General features: G+C 41.6%; 5 protein-coding genes across 8 annotated transcripts; 4 read left to right on the top strand and 1 right to left on the bottom strand.

Moving 5' to 3' along the window:
- The first annotated feature begins 1 nt into the window (after nucleotide 1).
- Asx (Additional sex combs) lies at nucleotides 2–7023 on the top strand. Of its 3 annotated transcripts, none has more exons than XR_010732559.1 (7): nucleotides 2–2733; nucleotides 3108–3247; nucleotides 3305–3842; nucleotides 4138–4422; nucleotides 4496–4662; nucleotides 4907–6604; nucleotides 6664–7023. XR_010732559.1 is itself a non-coding variant. In XM_066287330.1 (7 exons), exons 2-7 carry the CDS (start codon nucleotides 294–296, stop codon nucleotides 5393–5395), a joined length of 4059 nt encoding a protein of 1352 aa, XP_066143427.1. In that variant the 5' UTR covers nucleotides 2–150; nucleotides 210–293; the 3' UTR covers nucleotides 5396–7023. The 3 variants fall into 3 exon arrangements, 2 of the variants coding, with proteins under 2 accessions (XP_066143427.1, XP_066143428.1); XM_066287330.1 differs by having other exon boundaries at nucleotides 2–150; nucleotides 210–2733; nucleotides 4907–7023; XM_066287331.1 differs by having other exon boundaries at nucleotides 4138–4416; nucleotides 4907–7023.
- On the bottom strand, nucleotides 6927–8072 carry PIG-C (phosphatidylinositol glycan anchor biosynthesis class C). 2 transcript variants are annotated; one of them, XM_066287357.1, is made up of 3 exons: nucleotides 7638–8072; nucleotides 7233–7583; nucleotides 6927–7175 (listed from the first exon to the last, which is right to left on the bottom strand). In XM_066287357.1, the coding sequence occupies exons 1-3, from the start codon at nucleotides 7939–7941 to the stop codon at nucleotides 7048–7050; spliced, it is 783 nt and encodes a 260-aa protein (XP_066143454.1). In that variant the 5' UTR covers nucleotides 7942–8072; the 3' UTR covers nucleotides 6927–7047. The 2 variants fall into 2 exon arrangements, with proteins under 2 accessions (XP_066143454.1, XP_066143452.1); XM_066287355.1 differs by having other exon boundaries at nucleotides 6927–7583.
- Nucleotides 8073–8250: 178 nt separating this feature from the next.
- LOC136341954 (endoribonuclease LACTB2) lies at nucleotides 8251–9788 on the top strand. Its single transcript, XM_066287354.1, has 2 exons — nucleotides 8251–8405; nucleotides 8522–9788. The coding sequence occupies exons 1-2, from the start codon at nucleotides 8403–8405 to the stop codon at nucleotides 9395–9397; spliced, it is 879 nt and encodes a 292-aa protein (XP_066143451.1). The 5' UTR covers nucleotides 8251–8402; the 3' UTR covers nucleotides 9398–9788.
- A 67-nt stretch (nucleotides 9789–9855) lies between these two features.
- Nucleotides 9856–10809, top strand: c12.1 (spliceosome-associated protein CWC15). Its single transcript, XM_066287359.1, has 4 exons — nucleotides 9856–9991; nucleotides 10137–10269; nucleotides 10329–10458; nucleotides 10516–10809. The coding sequence occupies exons 1-4, from the start codon at nucleotides 9861–9863 to the stop codon at nucleotides 10773–10775; spliced, it is 654 nt and encodes a 217-aa protein (XP_066143456.1). The 5' UTR covers nucleotides 9856–9860; the 3' UTR covers nucleotides 10776–10809.
- Nucleotides 10810–11180: 371 nt separating this feature from the next.
- Nucleotides 11181–13441, top strand: gbb (glass bottom boat). Its single transcript, XM_066287351.1, has 7 exons — nucleotides 11181–11549; nucleotides 11604–11807; nucleotides 11866–12049; nucleotides 12108–12259; nucleotides 12576–12749; nucleotides 12812–12885; nucleotides 12946–13441. Exons 1-7 carry the CDS (start codon nucleotides 11375–11377, stop codon nucleotides 13204–13206), a joined length of 1224 nt encoding a protein of 407 aa, XP_066143448.1. The 5' UTR covers nucleotides 11181–11374; the 3' UTR covers nucleotides 13207–13441.
- Nucleotides 13442–13879: the final 438 nt, after the last annotated feature.

Below are 13879 nucleotides of genomic sequence, written 5' to 3'. Positions count from 1 at the left end.
CTCGGCTCGATTATGAAATGGCGGATGGCGTATTTATTATCAAAGATTCTTTTGTGAAAAGTGTATTTATTTTATCAAAATTCCCGCGAACCCGTAAAGGATCTTCCCATTAATGCATGGAATGGCGGATAGTTAAGGCCCCGCTTCGGTGTAGGTGCCTTCTTCTTCCCCCATAGAATAACATCTAATATGGGGTGAATGTTTTTTAGCAAAAAATTCTTTGTATTCGGATGTAGTTTGGAGATTCCCAAACAAAGTTTGCCGGGAATTGATGCTTCTTAGGTGGCTGCGTAATGGAAATAGACGTTACTCCTGATGCTAGTACAGTCACCAGTTCGGATGCATTAAGTCATGTTGATGAAGAAAAGCCAGTTCTTTCACCCACTGACTTAACTACACCAGTTAGTGTTAGCACCACCGATCTGAGCTTACCATCAAACCCTGTAGATGATAACGATTTGCATGTGAAAGCCAGCAATAGGAGAACAGTGAAGCATGCATTTCGACAACAAACAAAGCGGAAAAGAAAAAGAGCTGTTGCTGGCTATAACAGTAGTTCATTGACAGTGCCCCGAATCATTGTTAAACCACTTCCTCCAGAAAACACCGCTGAAGAAGAAACACTTCCAATTCCCCAACCACTTTTTTGCAAAACTCCCACAATGAGAGAGGTTTTGGCATCAATCCCAGGCTTTAATATGAAGACTCGCAAGAGAACCACGAAGAAACTCTCCACTGCAGCCCAACTGGAACAAACTAAAGCTGGTTGCATAGACTTAGAAACACCAGATTCCATTTTAGTCAACACCAATTTGAGATTATTGTTAAACAGAGGTACTTTTGCTTCACTGCCCTTGCTGTATCAAAATAAGCTTGCCCAGTTATTACCATCAGTGGACAGGCAATTAATCACAACTTCCTCTGATCCAAACTCTTTGGAGATTAGTTCTGGACTTAATAATGAATTTTTTGCTCGAGCTTGTGTGGAATGGCAGTATCGACTGGCTGAAGGAGAATTCACTCCGGAAAATCAGCAAAAGCTAAAACTAGAAGCTGATAAAGAGCGTAGTAAACTGGACCCCTGGAAGTTGAAACATTTTGAACCAATATGGGGTGACCGGATGATGGTAGAGAGTGGGGATCTTATGGGTGCTTGCAAGCTAGGATCCACTTCCCACCCTCCTATAAAAACCACTATAAAATTAAGGCACTCCACCACCACTGCAAGTGGTAAAGCCAAAGCCCCTCCTCCTCCTGCGGTTAAAAGGGTGAGAACTGTTGGTGCCATGACCAGGTCTTGTACTATATTAAAAGAAGAAATATTGAAGCCAAGTGAACCTAAATCTCCCATCCCCAACCTATTACCCATCAAGCAAAAGAACAAAGTACAAATTGAAGTTGAGAAGTCCCAGGAGGCTGCTATGGAAATTACCTTAGAAGAACCCCCAGAGGAGAGTAAAGGATCTTTTACTGGGGACATTTCCACTGTAGAAATTCACGACAATTGTATAGTTAATATAAGTGATGCTATCTTAGAAAATAACGAAGAGACAATCATCATCTGTAGAGACGAAATTAGTACTGAACCATTAGAAAAACGGCCCCGTTCTGCCAGTTCCGATGGTTACGGAAATTCGCCAAAACGTAGCAAATCTATCAGTCCATTGGCACTATCACCTGAAGCTACAGATAGTTTTCAAGGATCTGAATTGAAAGATCCTCTAGATTTAACCTCAGAAGCTGCCAGTGATGATGACAAAATAAGCGAACACACCTCAGAAAGTATCGAACCAATGGATGATTTATATGAAAAAGATGAAAACAGCAGTAGTTCCTGCAGCTTAGCTGTTCAAAATATGGAAGAAATCACCAGCAGTGGAGCCATTGAAACTGTTGATTCTTTACAATTACACATGTCTTATCCAGAGGAGGAGGCAAACGAAGTAAGCCAGGTGGATGATACTTCTTCAACCACGTCTGCTACCAGTACGAACACAGATGTCAAGTCTGAGCAGGAATCAGAAGTGACCCAAGACCAAGATGAAACAATGACATCAATTCCAGACATGTCTGAGAATATATCTTGTGAAGTTGAGGCTAATATTGGCTTATTGGAGATCAATGCCTCTTGTAGCTTGGAAGAAAACAGACAGGTATTTGGTGATGGTTTGCAGATGGAGCAGACAGAAGATTCCAGCTTGGGCACTTCAGTTGGCAATGAAGTTGTAATCAGTGAGAATTCCCAAGAAAACGAAGGCATCTTAGAGATCATTCCTGAGAGTGGTTTTCTCGGAAATCCTAAGGTAGAAGATTCAGGAATAGTAGAAGAACATTCCATGGAGATGGATAACAACTATGACAGCCAGCAAGAAACTGTATTAGCCACTTCTCTGAAACTTGAAGAGAGGATGGAGGAGACATTTCAAATGCTGCCCAATACTTTGATCATTCAGCAAGATTCACTGGTACTTCAAAAGCCTGAAGAATATGCTGCAGACCATATAGCTGAAGTCACTGCAGAGAAGTTGGAGGCCAGTGTTGAGGAAGCTGATCTGGTTAGTTTTGGCAATGCAAAGATTATCCAAGATGATGATGGTGAGGACAGGTTTATCGATGCTGAGAATTACGTCTTGGAGTCTGGCCAGATTTCTGTGACAACTACAGAAGATTCTGAGAAGAAAACGGAGACGGATGAAATTCAGGCCACTTTGTTTGGGGAGAATGTATCCACTGGTGAGTTGCTTTTTACAATAGAGACCGGCGAGTATCGAATAAAACGTGCCTGTGATCGAAGCGCAGCAAGGATTGTTTCGGTTTTTTGAGTTGCCAGTGATAAAATGTGGGAAATTTAGTCTGTTTTCCTGTGCGGGGCCTCGTTTGGTCAAAGAAATAGTAAACCAAAGCGCTTACTATCCTCGAAAAATATAAATCTGTAAACATCGCGTATACCTGTCCTGCATTCAACTCTGATTAAATCACTTGTTGCAATTTTAAAAGTAAACAAATATACACGGTGTCGCATTACAAAAACATAGATTACCAGGCATAAAACCCAAATAAGTCTTTACGATGTTTTGCTTTCTAAATTACCCTAATTTCCTTTGTAGTCACCCAGGAATGCTGCTGGGGTTTGGTGGATTCCAGCACCGAAAATTTATTGCAAGCTCCTCCCTTGCACGGGCTGGAGCCTTCTGTTAGTGCTGCAGTGGCCATTCCGAACGAAATCGCTATCAGTGAAAACGTACAGGTAATTATTTATGCGATTTTCTGTGTTATCAATTCTTTAAACTGACTTCCCGTCAAGGTAATTCCGATGCAAGAGGAGCTGGAGGTTCGACTGGAAGAGGGCACATTTCCAGTTCCCAATGACTGGCCTTACAACGTGAAAATGGACTCTGAAATGGTGGAGGCCGCGCTCAGGCCCGCTCAAACTGAGGCTGCGGAAACGGACGACAAGGCGGCATACTCGGAGTACGTTCAAGGGAATCAAGTGAAGCTGGAGCTGGAGGTCACTTTGACCCCGGAAATCGCCAGTTCCGACACTTTGATCACTAGCACTGTGACGTCCAACAGTGACACAAATTTAACGGCTAGTGGGGCGGCGGCTAAGACAGTTGCCACTGTCATACCACCTACCACGATCGTGTGTCTGCCGTCAGCTGTTACCACTGCGCCGATGCAGCTACCGGCGGTAAACGAGGGTGCGCAGTGTGGGCCTCAAATTAACCGGCCAGGATTGGTGCAAAGTTCGAGCGCGTTGCCTTATCTGGCATTAAGCACGAGTCAACCGATTAGAGCAGTTCCTACACACAGCAAGAACAAACCAAAGAATAATAACATAGGTAAATAAACGGTAGCTGCATGAACATGGCACTGACCTTTTTTTCGTTCTTCTTTGGCTCTATGTTAATAAACTCAATTCGTAAATAATAGTCACATTGTTAAGTTGATTGCCCAATTGACTCTGAACTGATTCAGGGTATTAAAATGTATTTGATTAACGACTTTTACCCACTTATCAAAGTTTATTTCGCCAAATTGTCAAGAAACGTACTTGCATCATTTTTCTCTTTGTAATGTGACTGTGTGCCGAAAGTTCGTCAAATAAATACTTAAAATATAAATGTGTCAATTCAGTAGGCAACCGAAATCGCGCCACCACCAACAAACCACCCCCGGGGGCGGTGAACTTGGAACGCAGCTATCAAATCTGTCAGGCAGTGATACAGAACAGCCCCAATAGAGATCAGTTGAAGTGTCAACTGAAGCCGCCTCCGAGCCTATTAGCGGCAGCCACTGTCAACAACAACAAGAAAGTTGACAACCGCCAAACTCAGTATAGCTCGGTCACTTCGTCCAGGGGCAGTAAGACCTTCACTCCGCCTTTGCCAGCCTCTGGAAATTTCCAGAACACAAGTAGGTGTACGTAATGGTTCCACATTCATTTAGCATTGTTTCGAGTTTTCAAGAATGCTCTATGGTATTGCCGTTTCAGATAACAATGGTATTAAAAACGTTGGACAGAAGGTTCGCCCGGGATTGCCTTTCCAGCAAAGACAGCCCAGTCCTCCGGTGGTGGTGCGGCATGTGTTTACCACCTCAGGTCAAGGCATTCCAGTAACGATGGCGGTTTTGCCTCAAGGATCAGCTTTAAGTCCAGAGGTAAGGCTTTTAATTCAAGGTGTAAGAACAGAAGGAAAATAAGTGTAAATTCGTGTGTTTATTTGAAAGGGACGAGGATATTTTAACGTAAGAGTTGGGTATTTTTTCTAGATATCGGTTTTCAAATTGTGACTCATTTTCGTTATCTTGCCATTGTTAATTTGGCTATGCATGATGCTCGCTTTCGTCATACGAAATATTGAGACCTCTCATTCTCTTCCATAACAATTTTCCCTTAATCCAGATCGTAGATGGCCAGTATATTCTCGTCCAACGCACGGGGGTGGTCGACCAACACAACGTTCCCCGTTCCTCTTCGGCTCCCCCCGGCCAGCAACCAACAGTCCATAACCCCATCAACACAGTGGGCATGTCCCAGATGATCGCAGGGCGTGGTCGACCCGCCAGCGTGGAAGCGGACACGATACACCAGCCGAACGACTTCGTCGTCCAGTGTCCAAATCCGGGTACTCAGGCAGTTACCCGTCGGCAGCGGGTACACCCGGGGGTAGTGTACGGCGACGTAAGTATAGAAGGCCACAACATGAACAATTATACGATAATCGGTGAGAACATGATCGCCGATCATCCGGCCGCGGTGATGCAGCAGCCGAAACATGATTCGTGCGCGTGCAGTTTGAAGGCAATGGTCGTGTGCAAGAAGTGCGGGGCTTTCTGCCACGACGACTGTATAGGGCCGAATAAGCTTTGCAGGACGTGCTTTATAAGATAGGTTAGGAATTAGGCGGTTTTGTTTGTTGTTGAGGGTTGGATGGTCCCTTCACGACGGAGAGACCCACCGTAGGAAAAGATTCCCCAAAAGGGACAAACCTCGTAAAACACTCTGATTGTTCCAATACTGTTTTATCGATTTTGCCATTACACTTTGCATAGGTACCTTAATAGACTGACTTTCGTTCTTACTGCTAGGATTATCGCATACGTTCTAAGCACAGTCCTTCAGCCTGCCAACAAACAAAACCTTAACGCTGTGGTATATATTTATATTTTAAGCAACCGTAAGACTTGGTTTTAGTGATTTCGCTAGGTTAACGTACTAATTAGAATTATCAGACCCTAGAAAATATAACTATTGTATTTATAACAAGTAACCACTATTTGCAGAAACGTTTATTAAAAGTTGATAGGATAGACATAACACAGATGGCAGATACCTTTTTCCCCTTGAGTTCATGTTCATTTCGGTTCCGTTTCAGTCTTAAATAAAACAGATTTCCCTGCCGGATTCAGGGCTGAATCTCAGTATTGCAGCTCTTAGATTTTAAGTCTATTACGAGCATTTTGATCTATAACAATTTGAATGTTATCAAACTAAAGTCTATTACATTGTCAACTTTGACATGATCAAAACAAACGTACGCGCAAGGTCAAGGCAAAACTATTGAACAGGACCGCACTTAGGTTCTTTTTAAAATTTAATAGACGTGAGCCTATTGCCCAAATAATTTAGCGAATTTAAAGTTGAAACACGTGAGGATCTCAACAATTGACAAATAACAATAAATAGCAATTAATACCATGTATAAGGTGTTCCATTGAAAATGGTAATTTAAAAAAAATGATAAATCGACGGCAGTCGTTGGTTCTTTGGACGAATTTTTCGATGACATTTTGACATTGCGACGGCCCGATTTCGTCAATGACGCATTGAATCTCATCTTCCAATTCAAAAATCGTCGGGTTATTGGCATACACCTTCCCTTTCAAATCCCCCAACTCTCCTTATCCTCCCAAAAAAAAAAACGAGTACAACCCTGTAGAACGATACGTGAACCACTTGCAAGGGTAGACCAATCAGCGGCTGGCCACGTGGTGGATGACGTTCATTATTGTTTTGATCGTGTCTGTCTTGAAGATAAATAAACTTGAGATTTCAGGTTATCGGTAAATAATAATCATATAATGCCTTTCATTGTTGATCGTATGTCGCTCATTAGAAATACTCTTCGATTCTTAACTCAATTAATGCTGAGCTTTTAGTTTTATAGAAGTCTTCCTCGTATTTTCTACCTATGGAAAATTGATTATTGTCGAGCACTCTACCTCACGAAACGTTAAAGAAACTATGACTAGTGCAATAATTACTTGTCTGTCGCCCATCTCGTCTGGATCTCTCATTGTCTCGTTCAGTGTGCTAAGACCGTTTTACGATTTTTTCTCGGTACACGTCTTTAGCTTTTAGACTTAAGGTGTGTATAATTATTTTTCATAAATCTCAGTAGTTGTTAAGATTTATTGTACAGTTTTTTTACCGTTTAGGTTTATTTAATTTTTCGTTTCTATGTTTGTACATAAACAGCGGTATTCTGCATTTATTTAAGAAATACATTATAAATGTGACCCGAGCGCCTCATTTCCAATCCATCAAAGCTCTAAACTACTGACAACTGCCTCGTCCCACGGCCCGTGAATGTTGTCCTTAAACTTCTGGTACCTAACAAAGTAGAACGGACAACACAGGTTTATCAAAAGTACGCTGGAGGCAAAAAGCGCTGTAATTAGCAGAGAAATCGTTTGTAGGAAGTACAAGTCCAAAATCAGCACTAAACCTGTCAATAGCAACGGTTTCTTTAAATCTCTGCGTAAAATTGGTGACAGCACAAAGACCTGAGTGGACACGGTGAGTAGCACAAAGGCCTCGGACGCTGAAGAGAGCCGAGAGCACAAGCAAATGGACCCAAACATTGCAGCACTGATCGAGAGGCTTCTTGAAACTATGGCTGCACTAATCCCGTAATCATAAAATATGAAGTGGACAAAGAACATAAAGAAGGCCATGGTATAAATTGTATCAGTGCTGACTGTGTTAGTCAGAGTATGCAGGACTGGAGAAAAGAGTTGGCCGAATGCTGTGAATGTTAGTATTGTGCGAATATCATGTCCTAATGCATGTTTTCGCCCTGAAATTAAATATAATTGTAAAAGTATTGAATCTATCCCCAGGGAAGGCTTACCCTCAGGAAAAAACACTCGATAATACACCAGGCCCATTAAGCTAACAATACTAGATGCGCAAAGGACTTCGTAGGGTTCCACCCACTCATTAATAATTGAGAAAAAAATTATAATAAATAGGACTACAATGCAGAACTCCTGGAGCACCAAGCTGGCCCCTAGACATGCCTCGAAGAAGCTCACAGCCTTGAAGTTAACGTTCTTCCTCAAATCCTGTAGGAATATCCCCTGATCTGTGTAGTTGTCCGGATAGCCTTGTTTCTCGTATAAAACCTTCCGCCAGGGCTTTTCCGGGGGGCACATTACGGGACACTTTAGGACTGCATTAATGGCAGGGCACAAAATGTAATTTAAGTTTTTGATTATACATTCTTTTGTTTATTTTGTTCGGAAATGTCACTTTTGACGGATGAACACATGGTTTTTAAGTAAGATTGCGAAACCGAGATGATTTGCGCTGTTTAAGGTCAAACAATGAATTTTCTGAGATAAAGAATGATAAAGACACAGTGGTCAGAATCAAAACATTAAATTTCGAAGTAAGAGGTCAGTTTGGGTTAGTGGAGCATATATATACTATGTAAATAGGAGATTTAACAGATAAAACCAAGAAAAATATGCATGAAGAGTAGTACTTTTGTGATACAAATCCCTTGGCAGTGACTATAAATTAAAACTTGTACGTTTTATCTTCATAAAATACGGTTCTCGTGTAATAGCATCAACTAGTACCTTGCTAGTCCTACACTTATAACATAAAACCTATGGTAAGTCCTCAATTAACGTTCAAATCAGTATCTTCCTTTAGCCCCTCTACATGCCTGGGACCCTACATAGAGTCTAGAGAGCTCCTATCAAACCAATGAACTCTCCATGTTTCCAGATTTTCAAGGGTACAACCCGGTTAATAACCACAATGGCCTCAGTCATTCCTGTAGTCACCAAACTATCTCCTCAAGTGACCCGAGTGCTGGGCTGCAACCCTGGCTCTATGACGCTCCAAGGCACTAACACATACATCATTGGTACTGGCAGACAGAGGATTTTAATTGACACTGGCGATGCTGGAGTTCCTGAATACATCAATCATCTGCGGAATGTGCTGCAAGATGGAAACATTGATTTGGCCCATATTTTCATCAGTCATTGGCATCATGATCATATAGGGGGGCTGGCTGACATTTTGGAAGAGTTGAAGGAATTTACTGAGAATTGTCTAGTGTGGAAGTATCCTAGGATAGAGGAGGCCAATACAGATATGAATATAAGGGCTTTGAGAGATGGGGAGGAGTTCTCTGTGGAAGGGGCGACTGTGAAGGTCTGGCATACACCTGGGCATACAACTGACCACGTGATCTTCCAGCTAAGAGAAGAGAACGCGGTATTTAGTGCGGATTGTATACTAGGAGAAGGCACAGCGGTGTTTGAAGACTTGCACGATTACATGAAATCTTTACAGCTGATTCTGGATAAAAAACCTGATGTTATTTATCCTGGACATGGTAATGTCATCTATGACCCAATTGAGAGAATAGAGTACTATGTTGCACATAGAGTGCAAAGAGAACAGCAAATTTTGGAGGCTTTAAGTCATAGTTCAGGACAATTGTTCAGTGAGGAGGATCTTGTCCGCTTAATTTATAAAGGTCTGTCCGAGAAACTTGCAAAAGCTGCTGCCTATAATGTGTCTCATCATTTGGAGAAGCTGTTAAAGGAGAAGAAGGTGCAAAAAATAAGTGAAAAGTGGATATACAAATGAACTTTGAATTGTGTTAACTGTTAAATTCGTGGAACCGTTTTTGTTTGTATAAATATTATTGTGATAAGTAACTGTAAGACAAGATTGTTATGTTTGGTATTAATTTTATTAAAATATTTAATAGCGAATAATAAGGCAATAAAACTATTCATAACAATCAAATAGAATAAACAGTTTTTGCTTTCGCAGTTTCTAGGAAAATCTGCGATATTTGGCAACGCACGCAACGCTGCTGCACAATGGCTCTCAGTGCGCCATCACCGAGGAAAAACGGAATTTAATTGACAATTGTACTGTCAACTTTCATTTCACTTCAGTTGTCATTTATATTGTTTTTAATTATGTTAATGGTTGGTAAAAATTATTAACTAAATAAAACATATTCGAGTCAGTCCTGTATCAATTTATAAAGGAGATAGAGTCTTGAGTGTACGTTTGCAACAAATAATCATAAAAAAATAAAATGACCACAGCAGCTCGACCAACTTTCGAGCCTGCTCGAGGGGGCTCAGGACGAAACGAAAAGGATCTTAGTGCTATATCTCGTCAGTACTCCAGCCGAGATTTGCCAGGACACACAAAGCTCAAGTACAGGTAGGAATTAGTTTTATGGTAGCAATATAGGGGGCTCGATTGGCCCCTAAGGGCTGCTAATAAATACCCCTAGTACGTTGCCCTAGATGTTGCATTTTAGGACTGTATCTGACTTAAAATATGAGTAATTCTTGCATTTTAATAGAGAGCATGGGCAAGGAACGGTTGAAGAAACCCGCGCGAGGGATTTCCGTAGGGAACTTGAGGAAAAAGAAAATCAAAAGAGAGTTGGGGCCCGTCCTGTTGATCACTCCACTAAACGGTTAAAATTAGATCAGGTTTGATAAATTTTTCATTGCTGAAACATACTTAAAAACTTGTTTATTCTTAATTGTAGGTTCCTGCTGCAAGTCTAGATGCAGACGACCCTGTTGACCCAGAAGAAGACTCCGACTCAAGTGGTGATGAAGACGACACCGAAGCCCTCCTAGCTGAATTGAATAAAATTAAAAAGGAACGAGCCATAGGTGCACATGGGATAATTAGGTCTTTGTTTAAATCTAGCTTTAACTGATGTTTTTCAGAACAAACCAAAAAGGAAATAGAGCGGCGACAAGAGGAGGAAAGAATAAGAATGGAAAACATTCTCAGTGGGAATCCCCTCTTGACACATTATTCATCAGGGGGGGGTAAAATTGACCATAAAGTGAAGAGACGATGGGATGATGACGTCATATTTAAGAACTGCGCGAAGTCAGAGCCGGAAAAGAAAATTAACGTGTTTATTAATGACTCTTTGCGGTCCGAGTTCCACAAAAAATTTATGGATAAGTATATAAAGTAATTTTAATCTGAATAAATGTATCTGAAAGCTTGTATATAGCCTATATTCTTGGGTTTAAATACATTAGTAAGAAATCAGCCCCTACAATAGCACCACCTTCCTAAATCCGCTCGCCATAAACTAAGCCTAACTTCGAGTCTTTGACGGCATTTCCATGAAATTATGAGGTCATAAATTCCAACGATCATTTCCTACCCTCTTCACTCCATGGCGCCAGTTTACAGCGCCATCCGTACGTACCGTCTACCCTGAATCAGCGCCCTGAGGGTCAATCCCATTGTCTACCCTTATCAGCGCATTTCCGACGCACACGAAGCTCAGGTATACGTCTCGAACCGCAACTGTTTATTACCATTAAGGCGGGGACCCAAGAACTTGTTTCATTTCATTTCTTCAACCTGTCCGCTGGTACCTGCCGCTTTCCTCCTCCAACCAGCGGCCCGCTCTCGTCTAAAGTAAGCAAACCGTTCTCCCGGTCGGTCGCGTAAACTTAATTTGTAATTAAAATAGCCGTGGGCGTACAGTTTCTTACCATCGACAACACGAAAATTGAGTTTTAAGTGCGCTTTTAAAGCTCCTCCTGTTAGTACACGCGCAAAATGCGGCCTGTGATTCTAGTGAAGTTTTGTGTGATTGTGGTCACGCTGAGTGCCGCCTTGGGTACACCTAGGGCAGGATTCTACGTCGATAATGGGCGAGGACAAAGCGCGATCGAGAGGTTTATGTCCAAGGATGAGAAGCGAGAGATGGAGGTTGAGTTTTTGAATCTACTAGGTGAGTAGGCACTTACAGCAGGACCGTCTGAAAGTACTGCATTGTGTGGCGTAGGTCTCCCGAACAGGCCGAGGAAAATCAACAAGGCGACAGTGAAGAAATCGGCCCCTAAATTCCTGTTGGACATTTACAAGTCGTTATTGGACGAAGATGAGGAGGACCACAGGAGGATCAAAAGGGACGCAGACTTGAATCTGAGCGGGGAGGAGCAGATGAAGATCGATCAGAGCGATGTTATCATGACGTTCGAGAGCATCAGTAAGATTATTGTTTTGCATGAAACGAGGTATAACATGTGAGATTTTTTGCCGCTTAGATCATCACGTGGATAGCGTGAGACACGAACGAGGGAAAAGACTGTGGTTCGACGTCTCGGAGCTACCAGTGGCTGAGGACATCGTCGGGGCGGAATTGAAGATATACCAAAACCAGTCACTGTCCAAGCATCGGGATAAGAATTACACCATGTCTGCTTATCAGCTCATAGAGAGCGAGGAAGGGTACACGACTATTGAAACACTTTTAAAAATAATTTTGTTTATTTTATGTTCGTTACAGAGAGAGTGAATTAGAGTTCATGTCTCAAATAGAAACTACAGCGGATTTTACGGGCTGGCTAGGAATCAACGTTACCAAATGCCTGGCAAGCTGGGTGGCCTTCCCCCGGTCCAACAGGGGCATATACTTGTCCGTACGTCCTACCGACAAAAGTAAGTGCTCTCAGAGTCATTCCCTGCGCTAAAGTGATTAAACTATTTTCACACTAAGTCCATCACCAAAGTTTACTTTAACTCGGGAACAGTTTTATGGGTAAAAATAGCACATGCTTATGTATTTGCATGTGCATGTACACATACACCAAATTGGAATTTTTATAATGTCAGCAATAAGAGGCAATTTATCAGGTTCTTATTGGAATATTAAAGGTCGTTAAGTCATAACCATTGCGACGTATGCAAATAAGATTAAATTTAATGCTCGATGATTCCTTGGCACCTGGTATATATAATGAATGATTGCTTTCAGCCCATGAAATCCGTCCCGAAGATATCGGCCTGGTGACCGTGAAAGGAGACGAAGAAACCCATCCCTTTATGGTTGCCTTTCTGAAGGCTTCCACATCGTTCCGGCCGAGAACCACTAGAGAAGTGCGGACACGTGTGAGGAAATCTGATATTTCCAGCGTGTTTCATAACCGAGGTAGGTCCCATTCGCTTATTATTGCAAAGACTTAAAAAAAAAAATCGTGTTCTTCCCCTCAGGATACGAACCAGAGATTCGAAGCTCTTGTCAGATTAACACCCTCTACATTAGTTTCAAGGACCTCAAGTGGCAGGTACTCGAGCTAATTATCACCAAAACTACCGTAAAATTTACTTTTTATTGTACATTCCAGGACTGGATTATAGCCCCAGATGGCTACGCAGCCTACTTTTGCCACGGAGAATGCAATTTCCCTTTGAACGCACATATGAATGCGTCGAACCATGCCATTGTCCAGACTTTAGTCCACTTGATGAATCCTACTAGATACCCTAAGTCGTCTTGCGCCCCCACCAAACTCTCGCCGATTTCGGTGTTGTACTTCCTGGACGACCACAATGTGGTATTAAAGAAGTACAAACAAATGGTGGTTAAAACTTGCGGATGTCGTTAAATGCGTTTTATTACGCACTTTAGGTGTAAATAGTTTTTGAAATGTGATGTTAGACTGATATGACACAATTTAATGTAAGTAATTTGAGAGGGTCTGTATGACTTTTCAGTGTCGAAGCTTTCGCTGAAGGAGTTGGTTTTGATGTTTAGGTGTATGTTTTAATGCATTGTACTTGTACCAACAAATTTGTCTTATTTTTGCAGTTATTATTGCAACATTAAAGCGTTAGTCTTTGGTTCGATGTTATTTAATAATCAAATAATTTTTTAATCCACCATTTTGTCGTGAATTAGAAGGGTGATAAGATTATTTCGAGGAGTTTTCTCTTTTAATCAGGGACAGTAAAGTGGATAAACAGACTTTCACATTTGCTTCTTGACGTATTGGTGGATAAGATAATATTAGCATTCAAACAAATAACCCACACTCGTTTTACCCTGGCCTAAAATGTGTTGTTTAATTATTTTAAACTTGAACCTGCCTCACCCCGAGATGTTAAACTCAAATACAACACAATTGTTATTGTTATTATTTATTTATTACTCTAGATCAATAAGACCAAGGCGGCAACTTGTAATACTAGTGTATTTCGGGTTGTCTACACTACACTTCAGAAATGGATTTTAATATTACACCAATCGCGATTGGTTGATGGATGTTTGATTGACTTGCC

This window comes from Euwallacea fornicatus, chromosome 11, assembly GCF_040115645.1.
Source record: "Euwallacea fornicatus isolate EFF26 chromosome 11, ASM4011564v1, whole genome shotgun sequence".
Lineage (NCBI taxonomy): Eukaryota > Metazoa > Arthropoda > Insecta > Coleoptera > Curculionidae > Euwallacea > Euwallacea fornicatus.
This window is presented reverse-complemented; position numbering and strand designations above follow the sequence as displayed.